Source organism: Aspergillus glaucus, assembly GCF_001890805.1.
Source record: "Aspergillus glaucus CBS 516.65 unplaced genomic scaffold ASPGLscaffold_5, whole genome shotgun sequence".
Classification (NCBI taxonomy): domain Eukaryota; kingdom Fungi; phylum Ascomycota; class Eurotiomycetes; order Eurotiales; family Aspergillaceae; genus Aspergillus; species Aspergillus glaucus.
In genome coordinates this window covers 1,068,276-1,088,708 of record NW_019170457.1, presented here as the reverse complement: position 1 = coordinate 1,088,708, position 20,433 = coordinate 1,068,276, and the positions used below count along the sequence as shown (strand labels likewise).

Sequence of the window (20,433 nt, the reverse complement as noted above, 5' to 3'; positions counted from 1 at the left end):
AAAAAAAAAAAAAACAAGAGAGAAAGGAAACGTACAGTCCACGCTCGCTAACAGGAACAAGATCCGAAATGGTACCACCGCCATTGGTCAACGGAGCACCACCAAAGACACCAGCAAGCAGACGGAAGATCAAAAGCGCAGTTGCATTGGGAGAAACCCCACAGAGAGCCGTGAAGAGGGTGAAGAGAACATTTCCAGAGTTGTAGATGAGGTTGCGTCCGTAGATTTCGGAGAGGGGGGCGAGGAGGAGAGGGCCAATACCGAAACCAATAATCTATGTTCTGATTAGTACTTGTTGACAGGAGAAGTATCCTAGAAATTACTCACGTAGATAGAAACAGAAAAGGTAATCAACATCTCTGAAGTACCCGAAAACTCGTCACCAATCTGGAGTAGGGCCGGGGCCATCATCGACGAAGCCAATGGTCTAGCCATGTTAGTTACTCTACCTTTACTTTGCTAGAAGAAAGGAACATACGTAGTAAACCGCATTAGACAAACAGAACTAATGATGGCCCTCTTCTTAGCACGCGACCAGTTCAGCGGCTTCTCAGGGTCATCCGGGCCATCCCAGTCTACCACGACAAGTGATGAAGTACTATCGTTCGAGGCTTCTGAGGCGGCCACTGTCGAGCCTGAGCCCGAGGAACCAGGGGGAATAGGTTCATGATCTTGGTCATGAAGAGGTTTTTGAAGAGGTTGGAAGAGTTTTTGTTGTTGTGCGCCTGCGCTCATATTGAAATTTGGGCCCTAGTATACTCTAGGAAAGTAATGACTGACGGATTAAAGCAAAGAGAAAAATAGAAATAAAAAAGAAGAAAAAGGAAGAAACTCAGACACTTGAAGTTGACATTGAAATTGACATCTATCAAAAAGAGTGGGAAAGAGGAGAGTAGCACATATTTAAAACAATAATTTAATTCCAAAGCAATGACATACACACTACTGCCAGGAATTAGAAAAAAAAAAAAAAAAAAAAAAAAAAAAAAAAAAAAAAAAAAAAAAATCCCCTTGATCCATATTGAAAGACTACGTCAACCCAATACCACAACACGTACCTGTATGTATTGATCACCTCTCTCCCTGTACTCTGTAATATCCACACGGACGATCTTCGGGAAGGGCTTGGCAAGCCTTGGCAGGTATATTCTTGGCATTAAGCGAAGCTGTTGATCACGGATGCCGATCAAACCCTGGTTATCCGCTGCCAAGCTACAGCGGGTCCTTGCGTGATTCTGTCAGGAACTGCACTACAGTATGTACACGCGGCGTGGTCAGGTATTCAAATTTTCGATTTCTGGAGTATGGGGTATGGAGTAGACGTTTAGTAGCCCCTGTACAGGGTATATTAATATAGAATCCTTTCTTGTCTTTCTACTTTAAACTTAAAAGTATTCTGTACTCCGTACTATGTACTCCGTAGAGCACTCTACAAATACTGAAATGAAGATCGTTTCAGCTTCAACATCATCTCGAATAATAATTGTTATTCTCGCCACATGCACTTGTACAACTAATCCTCGTCTCGACTGTAAGCGAATCGCCATTCATTCTAAGCGAGCCAGACGTGGGATCATATTCATCATACTTACATCCCTCTCAACCTCCAACATCCAATGTAGTCCATACATCTGTACCTTGATGTGATTCTTGACTCGTACAGCGAATCCTCCGAATTCGGATTTCGACTACAGAAACCTTGATGGATGATACACGTTAGTTTTACAAAGTTCACAAAATCATGTATTCCGTACAGCGGTTGAGTGTCGGATGTCACTATTCCATTCTTATTCGCTTCTCTTGTTACTCCCTGTGTTTCTAATGCTGTAAGCCTAAGTCAGGCAAAATCAAAATCACAAAAAGGCCCCCCAAAGTCCAGACCCCCTTGATCTGCACTGCCGTACTCTGTATAGCGCCGTTCATTAACCATGCATGGATCACTGACCCATTACCCGCTACCCGCCTACCCCTGGTACAGTACAGGGGGTTGGTTGGTTTGGTTCAACCAAAGCAGGCGTCAGGGTGATTATGCAATCTGGAATGTGTGACTTTGAGGTCAGTCAGGTTTGACACTGACAGAGACTCCCGTGCTCGCGAGTGCGAAGAATTTCGCATCTCAACCCTATCCTACGTCTTGCCTTTTTTTTTTTTTTTTTTTTTTTTTTGTCACGACATGCCCGGTTCAGACGCCACGATTAACTTTAGGGAGAAAAAATCGAAAAATTTGAGATCTGAAGGCATTTTGTTTGGTAATGGAACGACGAATGTTCATCATTTCTAAATCTATACAATTTGACGCCAAAGTTTGGAAAAGAAAGCCTATGCCGTAGGAAAAATTGTAGAAGTCAAACGGTAAAAATCGCCAGCAATTTTCATGTACTTCTTGTGAAGTCAGATACAGCAGAATGTCAAATATGAAAAATGTATAAAAAAAAATCCCATCAAAAGCGCCGGGTGTAGGTATCATTAGTGAGAAAGCCAAAAAAAAAAAAAACAAAAAACAAAACCATAATTAGAGAAGAAAACAGAGAACCACCAGAAACAAAAAAACAGATCAGTTTTGTCGCTTCGTGAAGATAGGCTTGGTAAAGGCCAATCTAAAGCCTTCCTTCTCCACGTTTCGCCCAGTCCCAACGCCCGGGTTGGCATGGACGGTCACAAAGTTGTAACCTAAGCGTTTGGCATCTAGGACACGGGCCCGAATCAATGCCCGTTGCACACCACGACCCCGGAATGCGGGCGTAGTGCTGTCGATGTAGATATGAGCGACTCGCCCGTACTCTGTCTCCATGAAAGCCATAGCACCACATCCTGCGATCTGGCCGTCAATCTTGGCCAAGTAGAGAACTGTGTCGGTTCGCAGAGCAGCCATCTCTGCCACGGCGCGCAGGAATGTCACTGGACGGCCGCTGTCCATGAAGCCGGCAACGGAGTTGTGGACGAAAGCTGCCATTCCGGCTTCTGTGGCGGGTGCTCTGGAGACTCGTGTGTCGAAGCCAAATGTGTACTCTGACTCTTGGTCCATGTTGACGGGAATATCATTTAGAGAGCGAGCGTAGACGTTGAGGAAGCTGTCGACTCCATATCCGCGGACGGCCAGCATCTGCAGAGCACTAGGGTCGGCATAGGGGCAAAGAAGAACCGAGACGGGCAGGTTGGATACGCGGTGGAGGTCTTCGAGTTCACGGATGTCGTAGTCGGTCACAGGGCCCTCCATGCCTAGACCCAAAGTGCGGTTGACTTGTTGACCAAGAAAAGGGTTGGTGAGAGCAGCCACACCACCGCTTGGGACATGATGAAGGTTGAAGTCTTCGTTGGGGAATAGTTGCTTGCTGGCACCGACCTGGCGGCCCAGATGGATCATATGGGCTTCTTCGATGTGGTGGATGGTGTCGAGGCTGAATGCCGGTGCTGGTGCCGCAACCGACTTGGTAGGGGCCGTCGGCTTTCGGTGTTCTGCTGTGTAGAGAGCACTGTATGAGACAAGCATGGTGGCGGTAGAGATGTAAAAAGTTCCTAAGGCTATAGATAGATGACAGTTTAGGAAGGATGTCAAACGAGATAAAGAGTTAACGACAGTAGGAAGAATGAAATTGAATATTGATAAAGCAGATGAAAGTGATTCAGATTTTTAAGACCCTCTTGATCCTGACTCCAGGCAGCTCCAGGGTCGATATATGAATGTCGATGCTGCCTCCGACTATCACTTCACAAGCTGTCTGCCGTCTTGGCAGAGTCCATCAGGTATGTTAATTGCGTACTCTAGAAAAAGAAAGATGCATTTAAAAAAAAAAAAAAAAAAAAAAAAAATTAAAAAAAAAAAAAAAATTAAAAAAACAGTTCCGGTATGTCAACCCATCTGGGAAGGAGGACAAAAACAGCGTAATCCAGACTCCTGTATTGTATTGAATACGGAAGATCCTGAAGATCGGCTGATGCAGCGTGGCGCTGTGGTGCATCCAAGTACTTTTCCTGGTTTGGATTGGATTAATTGCCATCGGGGATTTTAAGCAAATGGCTCATCCTTTTCCATTATTAGCCCATGCATCATTTGCATCCCAGTGAAACGAGTCAATCTCTAAACGACGGTTTGATCCCTTTTCCTTGCAGGTGCTGAGTATTGCTTCTTGATTCGGCATGGGATGATGTGTCTCGAACCATACTGTGATCTTCCTTCTCAAGCTCGCCCCATTACTTTCTTGGCAACCCTCTTCCGGAATCCAAAGGGTAGGGGACAGTTGGTTCGCTTCGTCATTGTGGGATACGTGCTACCCAAGGGAGAAAGCATAAAATTTTTCATTGTTGTGTGTATGTGTGTGTATGAATAAGTCAGGGTCCAGTTGGGAACACCAATCAAGCTGTATTACTACCAGCACGTTGTGACAGCGGTGACGCTCAGGTTAAGCAGCAACCCCTGTCAACCGGTTTAGCTTGGGCCGATGCTTGGCCTGGTTCCCTACAGAAGCTAGCTTTTCCTTGAACAATAGCTACCGTCTCGTATAGAGAGAGAGAGGAGTCGGAACGGAACGGGGAGCTCACGGGGGATCATTCCTTGGACTTGGCAAAAACGGGAGGGACTGCGAATCGCCTTCCATTGCCCCGGAACCTGTAAATGGATCACGCGGCCAGCCGATGGATAATGGACCCGCGGGAGGGAAGCCGGTGGGGGGAAGTGGCGTCATGCGGCCCCGGGGCGGTGGTCTTGGCAATGAATTGATGATGAACACTGCAGCAATAGTGAAATGCAATTATGCATAATATGAGCAATCCACTTTAGTCATCAATCCACGCACAGGGGGTTGTGATCCCACACTAAGGTTTGACTGGCTGAGACCGCCCCAAAAAAGAACAAGCATTGATCGTCCCTAGTCCCCAGTCCCCAGTCCCCATTCAATCCCCATTCGATACAAGCAATGCCTAGAAATAAGTGGAGCGGATTCTAGACCTTGAGAAGAAAAAGAAAGAGAGAACCGAAATCCTGATCCGCAATGCTACTGGTAAACTAGTCAAAAGCACGTACGGGGTGAGTTATTATGACGAGGCGGGAAAGAGAATACGGGGGTCCTATACAGAGTACGGAGAATCCCACAACAAAATCGCCGAGATACGGAATATTCCAGCCACGATTTTGTGACGTGCAGAGAAGGGGAAAATTCTTTGACAAGTAAACTTTCGCCATAGCCATCTTCCCTTGCTTTGGCTGGCGTGTAGGGCATACGTATAGCACATGCAAACTGACAGTAATAATAATAGATACATATTATAATCCTGAAACAATTGAACTGTTCACACAATCCCAAACAGATCTCCATATACAAGTAAACAAGCAATGCTCAATGCAGGGGCTGTGTTTTGGGGGGGGGCGAGGGAAAGAAACGAAAAAAAGACTGTTCCAGGGGCGACATTGACACTTTGCAGCCGTTTGAAACAGGTTGAAACAGGTAACTATCTCGGCTATCTCCCCGTTAGCGCGTGGATGACATTCATGCCTCAGGCGGTAATGCTTTGCCGACCTGAGTACCGATACCGTACCGATCCCGAACCGACTCTATACCGACTCCAGCATGCGCTACGTGTACAAGTAGAATTGATGCAGTTTGATGATGTATGTGTATGCTATGTACACGTACGGAGTATGTGCAATTACCGACCAATAGAACTGAACATACTGAGAAAACCGGTCGATTGTATGAGTTGTAAAAACCTCACCATAAATAGCACAGCGCCTACTCCGTGTAAATCACATGTTTGCCGAGTGGAGCCAAGTCAATAGTCAATAGATGATAGTCGCTCTGGAGTCACATGACTATCCCTGAACATCGTCTACCCCGTACGTGCACGCAATACTCCAGCTCATCTTCGACATGCTTGCGAGTCAGATCTCAGTGTCTCGTCTACGCTCTATGCAGGCACCCCAGCATCATCGGTGTTGAACAGGTTGGACAGGTAAGTGACCTCTATGCGCCACGTTAGTTACCAGATTCACTGACTTCATCGAAATTTAGGACATTAGGTAGATTAGCCAATCTCATTAGATGCCCTCATCACTTCTTCCTCCGAACTGCATGTGCTTCACTCATCGACGTCAAATCGACCTCAACCGGGGGATAGAAAATCTACGAATCGATTCTAACTTTCGGATCTTTTACCCATGTACCGGAACACAGACCATTGTGGCGTTGAGTGAACATCTAGTCATTCTGGAAACTTGATATGCCCTTTCTTACCCACGGAATTTTATGCGGACGAGAATTTCCAGGATATCTATGCATCTCGGGACACTGCCGCCAAAGCAAAACACATAGGGCATTCCTGATAACTGTCAGCTGTCATATTTTATAACAGCTGGTGACTGAACGTTGCTCGAGATAGGTGGTCAATACTGTGGATTGCTCTAATTAGGATTCCTGACGCCCAGGTCAACGACTATATGCAGGACGTCCCAAGAGAACGATTACTATCCCGTGGAGTGACCTCCATCGCAGACCACTTGCTTTATGGAGGCATATTTCAGTTCCTAATCGGTTTTTAGGCATTTGTGGATGCACTTCAAGCAAATATCTGTAGTCAATGGGCGTTTTTATTTGTTCTCTTCCTGGCGATGCTGAAAATGGTGTACGACACAGATCGCCAATGAAGGTAGATTTCGACTTGTAGAGCTAGGCTACAATAAAAGTTATGGCCGATAGATAATTGAGCACATCCAATTATGACTGGCAGAATTCAATCCCATCTTTTTTAAATTGCGACATATATATATGTGTGTGTGTGTGTGTGTGTGTGTTTCTGCCTTCTCTGCCGTTTTTTGAGTCACATGCCGGCCGTGGTTTGGTTTTGCCTTTCTTTCTCGAATTCTTTCTTTCTTCCTGTGGAATGGATTGTGTCGGTGGTGTTTTTATTATTGTTTTGCAGTGCTGTCAGGATCAGCAAGCATTGGTGTTTAACAACTATATATATATGTATGTCTTAGGGCTCGCACATTATCATATTTATCTTATCTTGACTTGAAAGTGTTGCATAAACCCCCCACACAACCCTGGCCGTGAATAAAATCAACGTCCCCGCCAAAGCTAGCAAACATCTTCTTAGCTCCGGATGCATATTGTCTATGGTAAGGCGCACCTCGGCCTCCGGAAGTTCTTCAAATTCCGCACTCAAGCAAATGTTATGAGAGAACTGGTCGATAACAGTAACCCATACTCTGTACTTTTTTTTTTTTTTCAGTTTGTTTTCAGTCGATAGCTGAGGAAGTTTTGCCAGGCTTGCAAGTCAAAATACTGACTCTAGATTAGATCCGTGACGCCCGCCAGCCACGCGTTCCAAGCGATAACAGATAAGTATGCAGACAAAGGATGGTGCTTATGTCTTTTCAAATAGACTAGTCGAGGTTGGGATTTTCGGTCTAAGCTGGACAAAGGATGCTGTTATTCCGAACGACATGCATAAATTGCGAAACGCCTAGTCCGGGTAATGAGCAGGTATTTGGAAAAGTTTGCGGTTCAATTCAAAGCAACGGCTAACAGCTCAACCCATTCTATAATAACAAGAAAATCATGTACTGAATAGGGTAGTTCAGGTGATTTGTTGACAACCACGATGGTATCTTTGCTGGTTCTCTCCGCCGAACTTCCCCGTTGGCCGTGTAAACGTTGAGGTAGTGAACAGCAGAAAAATTGACCGCCACAGTCATCCATGCAAAAATACCGTCTCCCACTTTGTCTCCCAAGTAAGCGTAGTTCAACATCGGGTCCGCATCTTTGCCATCAGTCCCCTGCCCGACGACTCGATCCTCAGCATTGTGCGCGGAAAAGATTCGAAAACAGATGATAAACATGATAAACTGTGATCATATATAGGGCCGCCCAGGACTAGGAACAATAATCTCAAGGGATGAAAAGCTGCAATGACCATGTCCCGTGCAATCCTCTCCAGCAGAGCCATTTTCTTCAGTCAATAACTGAGCCTGGCTCTCATTCCCCTGTCCCCGATTTGAATCTGGGTTTGAATCATCCCCATCTGACCCGTGGTCTCTTGTATCCAGATTGGACGCAGAGCGCAATGTTTCCTCTCCATCATCCGCTTCGCTGCTTGTTTTTGCAGGGTCGAGTTGTGCTGCCGGGATCTCGCCCCACATAACAGGTTTGAGGGCATGGTCATCGCCAGGTGGAGGATGACACGCAGCGCTAATTGCCATGCTGCAACTGGCGGCGAGGGGCATGTTGGTTTTGAGACGCTTCAACCCCAACCCTAAGATGGTACACACCATTACAGACCCGAGAACAATGGCACAAATGATTGCAATTGGTGAGTACCCACAGTTGATTATCTGGTATTCCGCTAAAGGATTCCCAGAAATATCATATGGGAGAATCTCCACATAGAATAGGCTCTGGGATACAAGCCAATGCAGCACTGCATGGGTTATCAAGAGCAGAATGCTATATCGATATGGAAGGCTGAGGTAGTAGGTTGAGCGTTGGGATCCTTTGGGCCAGGAAACGCGCAATGGCTTGCGTTGCCCAGCATAATCATTATACTCGGCCGCAAGAAGCATGTTAGTCAGAATACTGTTGTAGAGGAAATATGCAACTGAAACTGGCAATTGCGGGCTGTTTGCAAGAAAAACCATGGGTAGAACTTGAGCACAACTTTTAAATTCACTACAGATCTCTAGTATCGTGGATTATGTGGCAGTGCCAAAACCCAGGTTCCAGAGAGCTGAAACAGTGGTATCGCCATCTACCGCACGGATGCTCATGGAGAGAAGGTAGCCTGAGACTGAGAGAATAAGCAGACAGCTGTATAAGTTAGATAGATACTCATCAAGATAGTGCAATGTACATACAGGGTGATTGTGGCTGTCCAATTCAAAACGGTCACGGATTTTATCCATCTCTTTTTGTTCAGAAGAGTTGCAGGCTTTTTAGTTAACAAGCCATTGGGCCATGATCGTCTGCCTTTTGAGGGTGATATTTGACGGAGTGGTCACATTAAACAAGGGAAGTGACCAGGGTGTGGAGTTTATTACAGACAAATCGTCTGGATTCTCGTATAGACAATGCTAATTCGAGTGATCGCACATCCACATAAAAGGAACGCTCGTATATGACTCGCGAGAATTCCCGGTGGCAACCAAGCGCAACGACTCGTTATCTGCGGTCAAGTCATTGGTGATGAGAATCAGAGTTCCTCGACCTGCAACAAAATCAACAGCGTAAGTGTCAATGCATTTCTGTTTATCAAGCTCTTCAAAATGCGCGACTTGAGTGTAAAAATCTGACATATTCATAGCAACGTTCTTTTCAAAACAGCTTGCAAAAGCAGAGTCATGGTCCGGTGGGTTTTTGATGTCGAAGTCTGCAAGTTCAAGGAGGACATTATACTCATTTGTGCCCAATGCAGAGAACACAGCAGAGTTACATCTATAAGCAACAGTTAGACATGATCTTCTAAGGAAACATGGAGACAAACATTAGATGAATGGGCAAGGAGGATATCAATAGCAAGATCCATAGAATGTATCTTCTCCAGCCAACAAAGCAGAGATTCTTCATACTAGGTACTCCAATGTCAAGCCACTTTTGCTGAGTGTGGGCATTATCAACAATCTTGCGAGATGGTGCACTTAGGCACTGCATGCAATAATTGCTTGCTGCCAGCATGATTGTGCTGAGTACATTTATCAAAAAAAGCAGGCCACGCACCCAGTTCTTTGAGGTAGAACATTTGCCGCGGTAGAGTGTGGCAGAAGTAAATTCCTGGTCCCCAGCTTTTGAATATGCAATGGAAGCAGCAATAATGGTTAGGACCACATTGAGGAATAAGACAATTGCGGCAGCAAAGGCACAAAGGAGGACACCTGTGACCCATTCTCGTTGATTCTCTTGAGCTTGTTGAATCCTCTGTTCTACCCTGATGGCAAGTCTTCGAGGTAAACAGGAAGCTAATTTCAATACCAGGGGCGTGTTGGGGCCGTTGAGGTCTTTTTTGGAAGATTGGCAGGTCCTTTGAAGTTTAGTTAGCAACGGCAAGGTTCAATTTGTCTGGTGTACTCAGATACTAACCGGTCAAGTTCAAACTCCTCGGCGTCGACTGCAACCTTTGAGCGATGTCATATCAGGCAATACTTGAGTCGGCTAAATGGTCAGTACCAATACTGGTTCGTGGATTGCGACGATGACGGCGTCCCGTTCATGGTGCGTTTATTCAGTTCTCAAGACTCGGAGCAGAGTGAAGTGCCTATCTCAAGGGGGAGTGCGGCACCATCCTGCTATTAAATAGAGCTGTATATTGCTTTTGTCCTATTTTTGGATGATGGACGGAAGCGACGACGCTACTCTGTACTGAGCCTTGTAAAATGCAGACTTTGCCCATCGTCGACAAGGATCTTCCAGCCTTCCAGGCAGTAACTAAATATAGGTCGTCGCATTATTCTCAACCTGGAGATGGCCTCGAATCTTCTATTGTTAAAGGAATGAAGCGTCCCTTCTGGATACTCCGTGGGATCAGCCTCAACTCGGAAAGCCATACTCTGTACTCTGTAGACCTTGGATACTCCACAGAACCAAGACCAAGTCATTGGGAACGGCTATAAGTGGGTCTTTTCAACCAATTATAACGCCGCATTGGTTGCTTATCTGTGACTCGGGGTCTAAATTTGGAGCAGGAAAGCCAATGATAATTAAGACGGGGCGATGCAGGGTCTTTCCAACAGTATTCATGAGGCAATGGACTAAGTCGGAGTGCAGCCCCGTGGCTTATTACTACGTCTGACCGCGTTCGTAGCAGTAGGCAGATGACGGTAAATAGCTCAATCAACTCTATAAATCAATCAGGTATGTACTAAACAAGGTAATTCAGATAATTTGTTGCCAACTCCATGCTGGTATCTTTGCTTGGTTTTATCCATTCAGTCCACCGGAAATACTAAAGCAATGCGACGAGGTTCCAGCCGCGTACACCGATACCACCCGTACCTCACAACCCCACAGCGGTTCTACCTTCTCAGAAATAAGGGTTGTGTTTGTTAAGAATTCAAGTTCACAGCTTAACCCTGAACCCTGAAGGTACGTCCACTGGCCGTCTTCTTCTCGCGTTCCTCGTTCTCAGGTCGAGCTCGGTTGAGGACTGATACCAGTTAGCTAGCGTTCGAACAAATAATTCAATTTGAAGCTCACCCTGGAGGAAGTCCGCTGTCCTCTTGCGCATTCTGGTGTGGATGTATGCCTGTTGACTGAGTGAGTAATCGATAATCCTTAAATCACGCCTTGAAGCCTACCTTCGACGCTTTGATGTGGTAGTGGAAGTAGTCGCGGAAGGTCTGGATGTGAGAAATGTTTGCGTAGCGGCGCTGAGGAGTGAGGTGGCGAGGGAAAAGAACTATAGAAGTTAGCAATGAGCACGCGACTTTCCGGACGAGAGGGTGTAATACCAAAGGTAACGTAGCTCATCTCGCCTTCACCTGCAGGCTTGACACCAGGCACTCCCTGCAGCTCCAACGGAGGGTCGTTACGGAAAAGCACTTGCGGGGCGTTCTGCAGTGCCATTCCACGTTTCCGGGCGTCGACGAATTCCTAGTTGTCGAGTCAGCAACCGACTATCCCAGCTATGTGGTAACCAAAACCAACCTGCAAGAACACTTTGCCAAAGATCCGATCAGTCTCCTCACGGAAGACAGTACTGAAGATCACAGTAACCCGATCATAGCTAGCCTTGATATAGATTGCCTCCTCTTCACGGTAATGGATTGCCATCACTGGTCCTCCCTCTTTGACTCCCGGCGGTGTAGCTTCCGGGGAGAACTGCGAGGCCTCCTCCGCCAGCTTCCCGAAATCGTCGAATGCTCTCTCGAATGGGGCAGCCATGGCATTGCGCTTCATCAGCGCAAGCCGCATAATCAACTCTTCTCGGGCCTCCTGTTCGGCGGGGAGGTTCTCCAGATCGATCAGTACCGAGAAATCATATCCGGGCTCTGTGTCGACAATGTAGGGTCCGTATTCTCTCTGCAGGACGTCCAAGGCGCCATATTGCACCAGGTCCTTGAAGCATTTCACGTTGATCGAGATGAGGATTTGGGTCTTGGATTCGGGAGTGGACAGGTGGAAGGTGACGCCGTCGAAGTCGGACGCAATTTGATCAATTGACACCGGGGGAGCTCTGCAACATAAAGATATCATTAGATCCTGCCTTGATATATCTGTCATATGCTGGGCGGGGTGGTTCTCCGTACCCAGAGAACCGCTCCGTCAGGAGGTTCTCGATCAAGACGTTCTGGTAATCGAGAAGAAGCATGGTGGCTGAACCGGAAGCTCCGTACTAATCCAATCAAAGCCGTATGCTAGAATCGTCGCAATAGATAGATTCAGAGAAATGTTAAGTGTTTATTTGAGGGGGTTTGGTGTCATATCTGGATACGTATGTACCCCGTACAGCTGCCATGACGGAAGGCGGTGGGGATGTCGGATGGTCGCTGTCGCCGCCCGTAGTGCGGTCTCTATCGCTACTGATAGCGTTCTCCGCCAAATTTTTTATTTTTTCAACTCGGACGCTCAACAATGGTCAAGTCATACTTGTAAGTGAAATTAGTTGTTTAAGGCGATAACTTGATTATCAAGTACTGATTTATGCAGGAAGTTCGAGCATTCGAATACTTTCGGGCTCGTCACGTCCGCATCGTCGAATGCGATCTGGGCCCGGGACGATGTGCTCTCTGGAGCTGCGCGCAAGACGGGCGCTGGGCGAGCCTTTGTGGGCGCGAGTGAGGAGGTTCTCAGCTGGGATGTGAAGAAGGGAGAGCTACTGGGAAGATGGCGGGATGCCTCGTGTAAAGCACAGGTTACTGCAATCACGCAGAGCAAGACTGATGAGGATATTTTCGCGGTCGGGTAAGTTGTCTCATAGCTGTCGCTTGTCCAAATGGCAATATCTGACAATGGCTTTGTTTCTTCTTCCAGGTACGAAGATGGAAGCATTCGCATCTGGGATTCGAGAACCGCCACGGTCATCATCTCTTTCAACGGCCACAAGTCTGCCATCACCCAACTTGCCTTCGATAATGCCGGTGTGCGCCTTGCAAGCGGATCGAGAGATACGGATATCATTCTGTGGGACTTAGTGGCTGAGGTTGGACTTTTCAAGCTTCGCGGACATACCGACCAGATTACTTCGTTGCACTTCGTCTTCCCGCCTATGGAGCTACTCAACGCCGCCGGAATGAGTGACCACGCAGGTTTCCTGTTAACGACCAGCAAAGATTCGCTCATCAAGGTCTGGGATTTGGCATCGCAACACTGCATCGAGACACATGTGGCACAGTCGAACGGAGAATGTTGGAGTCTTGGTCTTGCGCCTGACCAGAGTGGATGTATCACGGCTGGTAATGATGGCGAAATCAAAGTCTGGTCTATCGACGAAGCTGCCATGCTCGAGATCTCTAAGGAAAAGGTTGGTTCGGAGGACCAAAAAATTCTCACCGCTAGGGGGACTTTCTACCGGACCGGCAAGGACCGGACTATCGGTATCAGCTTCCACCCGCGCGCAGACTACGTCGGGTTTCACGGTTCAGAGAAGGCGGTCGAGATTTGGCGCATCCGCTCAGAGACAGAAGTACAGAAGAGCTTGGCCAGAAAGCGCAAGAGGAGAAAGGAGAAGGACGCTCAACGCAGCGCGGACGGGCAAGAAGAGAATAAGTCCGAAGATATCTCCTCTGCCCCGATCACAGAGATCTTCGTCTCCCACGTTATTGTTCGTACTGGCGGAAAGGTCCGTTCGTTTGACTGGGTGCGCACGAAATCCAGCGGGAACATTCAGCTTATCGCGGCATCGGCCAACAACCAGCTTGAAGTCTACACCGTCCCTACAGCGAACAAGAAAAAAGAAGACGACGATGAGTCGGATTACAACAGGAGCCTGGCGGTGGATATCCCTGGACACCGGACAGATATCCGGTCGATTGCTTTGAGTTCCGACGACCGGATGTTGGCTTCGGCCTCCAACGGCAGTCTGAAGATTTGGAACACTAAAACCCAGAGCTGTCTGCGTACCCTCGAGTGTGGTTATTCTCTTTGCTCATCCTTCCTTCCTGGTGACAAAATCGTCGTCGTTGGCAACAAGAACGGCGAACTGGAGGTCTTTGACATTGCCTCGTCCACTCTCTTGGATACTATCAAAGCACACGATGGGCCCGTTTGGTCTCTCCACGTTCATCCCGATGGAAAGTCTATGGTGACCGGTAGTGCTGACAAGACAGCTAAATTCTGGGACTTCCAGGTGGTTCAAGAAGAGATCCCTGGTACCAAGCGAACGACGCCCAAGCTCAAGCTGGCACACACAAGAACCCTGAAGGTTTCGGACGACATCCTCAGTCTGCGCTTCTCACCTGATTCTCGACTACTTGCTGTTTCACTCTTGGACAACACTGTCAAGGTGTTTTTCGCCGATTCGTTGAAGCTTTTCCTCAACCTTTACGGACACAAGCTTCCTGTCCTCAGCATGGACATTTCTTACGACAGCAAACTCATCGTGACTTGCTCAGCTGACAAGACTGTCCGTCTATGGGGTTTGGACTTTGGTGATTGCCACAAGGCCTTCCTGGCCCATGAGGACAGTATCATGGGTGTTGCCTTCGTTCCGAACAACAAAGAAGGCAACGGGCACAACTTCTTCAGTGCCAGTAAGGACCGCGTCATCAAGTACTGGGACGGTGACAAGTTCGAGCACATCCAGAAGCTCCAGGGCCACCATGGCGAAATCTGGGCTTTAGCCATCAGCCACACGGGCGAGTTCATCGTCAGCGCCAGCCACGACAAGAGCATCCGCACATGGATCCAAACGGACGAACCCCTCTTCCTCGAAGAAGAGCGCGAGAAGGAACTCGAAGAAATGTACGACAGCACCCTAACCGCCTCCCTCGAAGATGAAGAAGGCGAAGGCGAACAAGCCGAAGCAGTCGACGCCGGCAAACAAACAAACATCACCCTCATGGCCGGTGAAAAGATCATGGAAGCCCTCGACCTGGGCATGGAGGACCTCGAGATCATGCGCGAATGGCGCGCCGTCAAGGCCTCCAACCCCAACGCCGCACCACCCACCCGCAACCCCATGTATATGGCGCTCGGAAACATCTCCGCCGAACAACACCTCCTGAAGACCGTGCAGAAGATCCCTCCGGCGTCGCTGCAGGACGCCCTCCTCGTCCTGCCTTTCTCCAAGGTTCCCGCGCTCTTCACCTTCCTCAACATCTGGGCGAACCGCCAATGGAACATCCCTCTTGTGTGCCGTGTGCTCTTCTTCATGCTCAAGACACACCATCGCCAGATCATTGCGAGTAAGATTATGCGGCCTATGCTGGATAGCATCCGGTCCTCGCTGCGGCGGGTGCTAGCGGCTCAGAAGGACGAAATGGGATTCAACCTCTCGGCTCTGCAGTTTATCGGCAACCAGGTGCGCGAGCAGGGTACCAAGGACTACGTTGACGAGGATACGTGGGAGCAGGATCACCCGGTGATTACAGGGACTGGGAAGAAGCGGCAATTTGTGCAGATTGCTTCTTGATAGCATGTATAATCATGAATGGCGTTGCTGTTTGTCTTTTTGGTGCAAGAAAAGTTCTATATCCGGAGTTTTGGAGGGAAGATAATATGTATTTATGTAGAAATAACTTGAATATATAGACAAGCTATACATCTCATCCTGATTCTTGCCCGTCATGCGCACTTCCTGGCAGCCACGTTCCATCTAAATCTAAGCTACATCAAACTCAACGCAAAGTAGATACCTGTACAATCTTCAAAAATGTCAGCAGAGTCCAAGAGCAAACAATAAGCTCAATGACAACCCAACGACACCACAACACACAACCATCATGCTGTCCAATCCAATCCACACTGTCAACAGCACATCGCAAAACTCCTCTCAGCAGAACCATTATAAGCATCGACGACAAAGAGAAAGGAAAAGTCGTTTTCCAAATTTCTTCTTTGTCATACCTCTTCCGGCTCTTCCTAAATACCGGTTCGGAAAAAGTTCTCATCATTTAAGAGTTTTGGATGTGCTGCAGACAGGCGTGGACTGGCGTGTGGAATGGTCGTTGGTGTGTGGCTGTCAATTGAGCATAGAAGGAGTAGAGATTCAATTTACCTGTTGTATTATCAGTTAGTCAATCGCGTTTTGACATCCTGCATTGCGAACGTCTTTTCGAGCTTTGCTCACGATCTGTTGTGGGAGGAAAGGAAGAAATTGTCCGCAGAAAAAATGTTTTTAGAGTGGAAACCACGCGTTAGTCAGATATTAGTCACCATTTCAATCAACTAACTACATAATGGAAATGAAGAGAAAAGAAAAGATAAAAAGGAACTGGAGAATAGTCAGAAGAACATAGAATGTAAAACAAAGTCTATTATATTCTTGTGCATCATCATGTAGCAAAATCCATACAAAAAAGCCATAGTAAAGCCAAACATCACGGGTATAAAACTCCATATCAAGACGCGTATCGTAAGAGAGAATGATAGATCAAATCATGAGGACTGCTTCATCAACCCGCAATTCGAGCACGTCCAATACTCTGTTTCCATAAAAGATCCGCAGGAATGGCAGACCCAGCCCAACGGGCGCTTCTGCGCGTTTCTCTCTATATCAGCAAGCGATTTGGCGGCCTTCGTTCGATTCTTGAGATTTGGCTTGCTGCCAGTTTCGCTCAGTGTCCGCTTGTTTCTGCCCCGCGCTGTGGCTTCAGAGGTTGCGGTGGCTGGCCCTGAAACCGACCTTGGATTAGACGGCCGGGGTCGCTCTACTGTGCATGCATCACAACATAGGAAGTTGGGTGGATTTTCGAGCGTGCAAATAGGACATGTCCATGGCTGATCATATGCACGGCTATCGGATATGAGATCGGCCGGATCGGGTGGTGGTGGCGCTGGTGATGAAGTAGGGTGGCTGCTGCTCTCTGGAACCGGGGGAGGAGACGCAATAGATCGAGGTCCAGCTGGATTTCCTTGACTCGGCGGAATGTAAGAAGGACCATATCTTTCCCGTTCTTCTTGCTGGATCAACTCAATATAAGCTTGCATAATTGCCTGTTCGTTGGCATCATCCTCTTCTGCTTTGGTCCTAAAACCATTCTTGGAAGCCTCCTCAGCAAGATCGTTAGTATTCTCGCGGCCCGAGGCACAACCACTGGTCACGTCTGTCCGCCGCTGTGCAGCATCAGCGATTACCCTGCGCATGTCTGTTCCTCGTAGTACCGGTGCACCGCCTAATCTTTGCCCTGAACCCGCGGCAAGTTTCCGCCTCTGCTCTGCCGCTGCTCGAGCTTGTCTGCGAGCTTCTTCCATAGGTATCTTACGACCACCTAGTCTTCTGCCTTGCGAAAGGAACCCTTCTCCAGTATATCCCTTGATGACTAGCTCTTCATGCTCATCACGTAACTGGTTCCAGAGAGCATGGAAATTTCGGTTATGCGGGCCATGCACAATATGGCAGAGCCTATACAAGTTAGAAATGAATCAGACGCTAAAAGCCGCTTCACTCACTCATGCAACATAGTATCCACCACATGTTCCAAAGGTAGAAATTGGCACTGGTCAGAGGGATATCGTAATCTCAAACAGATTTTCTGACCAGCGTTCACATTCAAGCCCAAGAGGTTCCGCTGATGAGGATAAAATTCGCATAGTGTTCCTACTCGCCACGCCCGTTGTCGCATGATTGGTTTGACCAGCGAAGCAACTTTCCGAAGCATCAACAACGCTTCGGATTCTCTAGGGCGGTGTCTTTCATGTTGATACTCCGAGATGAGTGAATCGATCTCGCGCATCTTGATGGATTTATGAATACGGATTCGCGGAGAGTCAAAACAGGTACCCAAAGTATAAAGACTATCCCCGATAAAAATGCATCACTGCGGACGAACAGATAGTGGTACAATAGACACCGGGTCTGACTCGCAGCAGTCCCCCTCTCCCCAGGCTCAAATGTTCAGCAAATTCTTGATATCGCAGTCTGTAGCGGTAGAAAGTTGGGTGAAAGGATGATGCGCTGGAAGGAGATTATCGGCCCTTGATATAGACTATACCGTATTGGGTTTAGCGTGAAATAGATCTATGAGATTCACCTCTCTGACTGAACACGTCTTTCTCAGGCCTTTTAAGATTCTCAAATATTACTATCTTGCTAAGTTCTTCTAGGATTCATAGTAGAAGTCATAAAGAAACGAACAATAACCAATGTCTGCTCAGGTTTGCGTGGCTCTTTTCGAAATTAGCCGCACTGCGATATATATATAAACTGACGTTAGCACTAGTATAACTAACACCAAGAACCAATTCGGGAAATCTGTAGTTATGTAATATTACGAGATGAGACTTCTTGCTAGGTTGTTTTCCTTTCTGTTTATCGATCTGACTACCAGAGGTATGAAGAATGGCCGTACATACTCAATGGCGTAGCATGCAACGTGCTCATGTGACCCGCCGCCGTTATCAGCATAACTTTTTGTTATCGCCCCTCAAGCTCTGGCATCCACCAGCATCCGGATATCAAATCTCAACGATAATCCAAAATGACGAGTGACGACCAGTTTTTCTTCGACTACGTGGGTTCTAAGATGCCCCATCTCCAATCCAACCTGTGCTAACCTAGCGGTCTGCCATCCAGCTCGCTTCCATCCCCCATGACGTAAAGCGATACTCGCTCCAGGTCGCAAACTCCATCGACCGACAAGTCGACAGCGCTGCTACAACCCTTCGAGACTCGCTGTCACAACAGTCATGGCTTCCTTCATCCGTACGACCTTCGCGAAAAACCGTTGATGTCGTTCCAACGCGGTCGTTGACGGGTCGCGTGCAAGATTGGGTTATTTCAAATCGGGCGTTGAGTGCCTCCGCCTTGGCGTTTATCGGGACGACATGCGTTTTGTATTTTGGGAATAAGACGTTGAATGGGAAGCGGAGAAAGGCGAGGAGGGCTGGGAATGGTGCCCGGAAGGAAATAGTCGGTATGTTGTGAAGTTGGGTATGGGCTCTGGTTGGGAATGAGACTAAGTGCTGGGACAGTTATTGCCGGTTCACCCCACGACCCGATAGTGAAGTCGATTTCTTCAGACTTGGAGCGACGAGGATACATAGTTTATATTACAGTGTCGTCGGCAGAGGAGGAACATGTTGTTCAGTCGGAGAACCGGATAGATATCAGGGCACTTTGGCTCGATTTGACTACGGTAAGTCATCTTACACTGATTTGAGACGGAGCATACTGGCTGACCCTTTAGACGCCTCCATCGCCATCTGATATCCATCCGTCCTTACGAGGAATCCGCTCCTTGATCACACAGCCTCAGTTCCCCATGCCTGGTGTGCCACCACACACTTGCCAGCTGAGTGGTCTCATCGTGATTCCTTCGTCCCACTACGAACATGGCCCCGTGGCCACGATCCCCCCGTCTACCTGGGCCGATACGGTCAACACCCGAATTCTCTCCCCGGTGTTGGTGACCCAGCTCTTCCTGCCCCTCCTCACGCTGCGCAGCAGCCCTAGCAACATCGTCCTCGCCTATCCCTCGATCTCATCCTCGCTTTCCGCACCCTTTGCAGGTCCCGAAGTTGCAACAGCGCGTGCCCTGTCAGGGTTTGCAACATCTCTTCGAACGGAACTTAGTCTTCTGCAAAATGGAAACGTGAGCGTGGTGGAACTGAAATTGGGCAACCTGGATCTAGGGTCGTCTCGACCTCAGAGCCGTGTTGCAGGGACGGAAACTCTGGGTTGGAATGCTCAGCAGCGCGCTCTGTACGGATCTCAGTACCTATCCAGCATTGAACAGCGGCCGGTGGCATCCGCAGGACCAAGTGCGGTGCGAGGATCCCCGGCACGTCACTTGCACCACGCGGTACTTGAGGCATTGGAGCCGCCGTCGAAGAATATCTTCGGACAGAAGACGTCGAAAACGACGGTGGTGTATGCTGGCCGGGGAGCGCGTATGTATGGTGTGATTGGGGCGTTGGCACCGGGCGGCTTAGTAGGATGGATGCTCGGGCTTCGCAGTGGATACGCGACTGCGGGCGATGGGATGAGTGGAAGCTTCCATGAGGCGAGTTGGGAAAAGGTTTAGTGTTTAATTCTTTTTTATTTCTTGCTTTCTTGTTCTTGGCTGGGCACTGTATGCATTATGGGTAATTGAATCTTCACTCAGGTTATAGCATTCACATTGCGTAGAATACTACCAGTACGCGAGTCATTCTGCAACGGACACCGTTTGGATGTGACTCGGAAGCCAATTGCTAGTCCCAATCTGACACAATGGCAAGATCCAGACCCGTTTCCACCGTTTAGAGACCCGGTGGAAATGACAAAAGGAGCATCTGGGCCGACTGTTGACCCCACTGTATGGATTCTAGGTTGGACTCTCAGCATACAATTCCAAGAATTCAGAGCTTGTAG

The 20,433-nt window shown here is 48.0% G+C and overlaps 9 protein-coding genes across 9 annotated transcripts; 2 read left to right on the top strand and 7 right to left on the bottom strand.

Moving 5' to 3' along the window:
* Nucleotides 1–37: 37 nt before the first annotated feature.
* Nucleotides 38–630, bottom strand: ASPGLDRAFT_92220 (uncharacterized protein; the record flags this gene model as incomplete). The annotated part of the gene is made up of 3 exons (XM_022550517.1): nucleotides 38–274; nucleotides 328–427; nucleotides 479–630. Coding segments are annotated over 3 exons (489 nt in total), but the record flags the coding sequence as incomplete, so codon positions are not given.
* Nucleotides 631–2,569: 1,939 nt separating this feature from the next.
* ASPGLDRAFT_88062 (GNAT family N-acetyltransferase) lies at nucleotides 2,570–3,379 on the bottom strand (the record flags this gene model as incomplete). The annotated part of the gene is made up of 1 exon (XM_022550438.1): nucleotides 2,570–3,379. A coding segment is annotated over one exon (810 nt), but the record flags the coding sequence as incomplete, so codon positions are not given.
* Nucleotides 3,380–7,456: 4,077 nt separating this feature from the next.
* On the bottom strand, nucleotides 7,457–8,068 carry ASPGLDRAFT_44578 (uncharacterized protein). The gene has a single exon (XM_022546056.1). It carries the CDS (start codon nucleotides 7,832–7,834, stop codon nucleotides 7,535–7,537), a length of 300 nt encoding a protein of 99 aa, XP_022403412.1. The 5' UTR covers nucleotides 7,835–8,068; the 3' UTR covers nucleotides 7,457–7,534.
* On the bottom strand, nucleotides 7,847–8,987 carry ASPGLDRAFT_80649 (uncharacterized protein; the record flags this gene model as incomplete). Its single annotated transcript, XM_022550079.1, has 2 exons — nucleotides 8,846–8,987; nucleotides 7,847–8,798 (listed from the first exon to the last, which is right to left on the bottom strand). The coding sequence occupies exon 2, from the start codon at nucleotides 8,627–8,629 to the stop codon at nucleotides 7,847–7,849; it is 783 nt and encodes a 260-aa protein (XP_022403411.1). The 5' UTR covers nucleotides 8,630–8,798; nucleotides 8,846–8,987.
* On the bottom strand, nucleotides 8,965–10,195 carry ASPGLDRAFT_80648 (uncharacterized protein; the record flags this gene model as incomplete). The annotated part of the gene is made up of 3 exons (XM_022550078.1): nucleotides 8,965–9,422; nucleotides 9,472–10,005; nucleotides 10,152–10,195. The coding sequence occupies 3 exons, from the start codon at nucleotides 10,193–10,195 to the stop codon at nucleotides 9,062–9,064; spliced, it is 939 nt and encodes a 312-aa protein (XP_022403410.1). The 3' UTR covers nucleotides 8,965–9,061.
* An 852-nt stretch (nucleotides 10,196–11,047) lies between these two features.
* On the bottom strand, nucleotides 11,048–12,291 carry ASPGLDRAFT_121294 (actin-related protein 2/3 complex subunit 2; the record flags this gene model as incomplete). The annotated part of the gene is made up of 6 exons (XM_022540224.1): nucleotides 11,048–11,127; nucleotides 11,178–11,226; nucleotides 11,279–11,379; nucleotides 11,432–11,573; nucleotides 11,628–12,156; nucleotides 12,230–12,291. The coding sequence occupies 6 exons, from the start codon at nucleotides 12,289–12,291 to the stop codon at nucleotides 11,048–11,050; spliced, it is 963 nt and encodes a 320-aa protein (XP_022403409.1).
* A 263-nt stretch (nucleotides 12,292–12,554) lies between these two features.
* On the top strand, nucleotides 12,555–15,552 carry ASPGLDRAFT_64942 (snoRNA-binding rRNA-processing protein DIP2; the record flags this gene model as incomplete). The annotated part of the gene is made up of 3 exons (XM_022548835.1): nucleotides 12,555–12,571; nucleotides 12,630–12,884; nucleotides 12,954–15,552. The coding sequence occupies 3 exons, from the start codon at nucleotides 12,555–12,557 to the stop codon at nucleotides 15,550–15,552; spliced, it is 2,871 nt and encodes a 956-aa protein (XP_022403408.1).
* An 803-nt stretch (nucleotides 15,553–16,355) lies between these two features.
* ASPGLDRAFT_145330 (metalloendopeptidase WSS1) lies at nucleotides 16,356–17,995 on the bottom strand. Its single transcript, XM_022541847.1, has 2 exons — nucleotides 17,532–17,995; nucleotides 16,356–17,484 (listed from the first exon to the last, which is right to left on the bottom strand). Exons 1-2 carry the CDS (start codon nucleotides 17,813–17,815, stop codon nucleotides 16,518–16,520), a joined length of 1,251 nt encoding a protein of 416 aa, XP_022403407.1. The 5' UTR covers nucleotides 17,816–17,995; the 3' UTR covers nucleotides 16,356–16,517.
* Nucleotides 17,996–18,427: 432 nt separating this feature from the next.
* Nucleotides 18,428–20,316, top strand: ASPGLDRAFT_167192 (DUF1776 domain-containing protein). Its single transcript, XM_022542639.1, has 4 exons — nucleotides 18,428–18,592; nucleotides 18,655–18,994; nucleotides 19,053–19,216; nucleotides 19,268–20,316. Exons 1-4 carry the CDS (start codon nucleotides 18,560–18,562, stop codon nucleotides 20,102–20,104), a joined length of 1,374 nt encoding a protein of 457 aa, XP_022403406.1. The 5' UTR covers nucleotides 18,428–18,559; the 3' UTR covers nucleotides 20,105–20,316.
* Nucleotides 20,317–20,433: the final 117 nt, after the last annotated feature.

Excerpts from the sequence above, each read along its gene's own strand:
- ASPGLDRAFT_145330 (XM_022541847.1), bottom strand. The coding sequence starts at position 17,815 with ATGCGCGAGATCGATTCACTCATCTCGGAGTATCAACATGAAAGACAC. Across the intron at positions 17,485-17,531 it reads GTGGATACTATGTTGCATGA|GCTCTGCCATATTGTGCATG; the intron begins GTGAGTGAAGCG and ends TAACTTGTATAG.
- ASPGLDRAFT_44578 (XM_022546056.1), bottom strand. The coding sequence starts at position 7,834 with ATGTTTATCATCTGTTTTCGAATCTTTTCCGCGCACAATGCTGAGGAT.
- ASPGLDRAFT_167192 (XM_022542639.1), top strand. The coding sequence starts at position 18,560 with ATGACGAGTGACGACCAGTTTTTCTTCGACTAC. Across the intron at positions 18,593-18,654 it reads ACCAGTTTTTCTTCGACTAC|CTCGCTTCCATCCCCCATGA; the intron begins GTGGGTTCTAAG and ends TCTGCCATCCAG. Across the intron at positions 19,217-19,267 it reads TTTGGCTCGATTTGACTACG|ACGCCTCCATCGCCATCTGA; the intron begins GTAAGTCATCTT and ends CTGACCCTTTAG.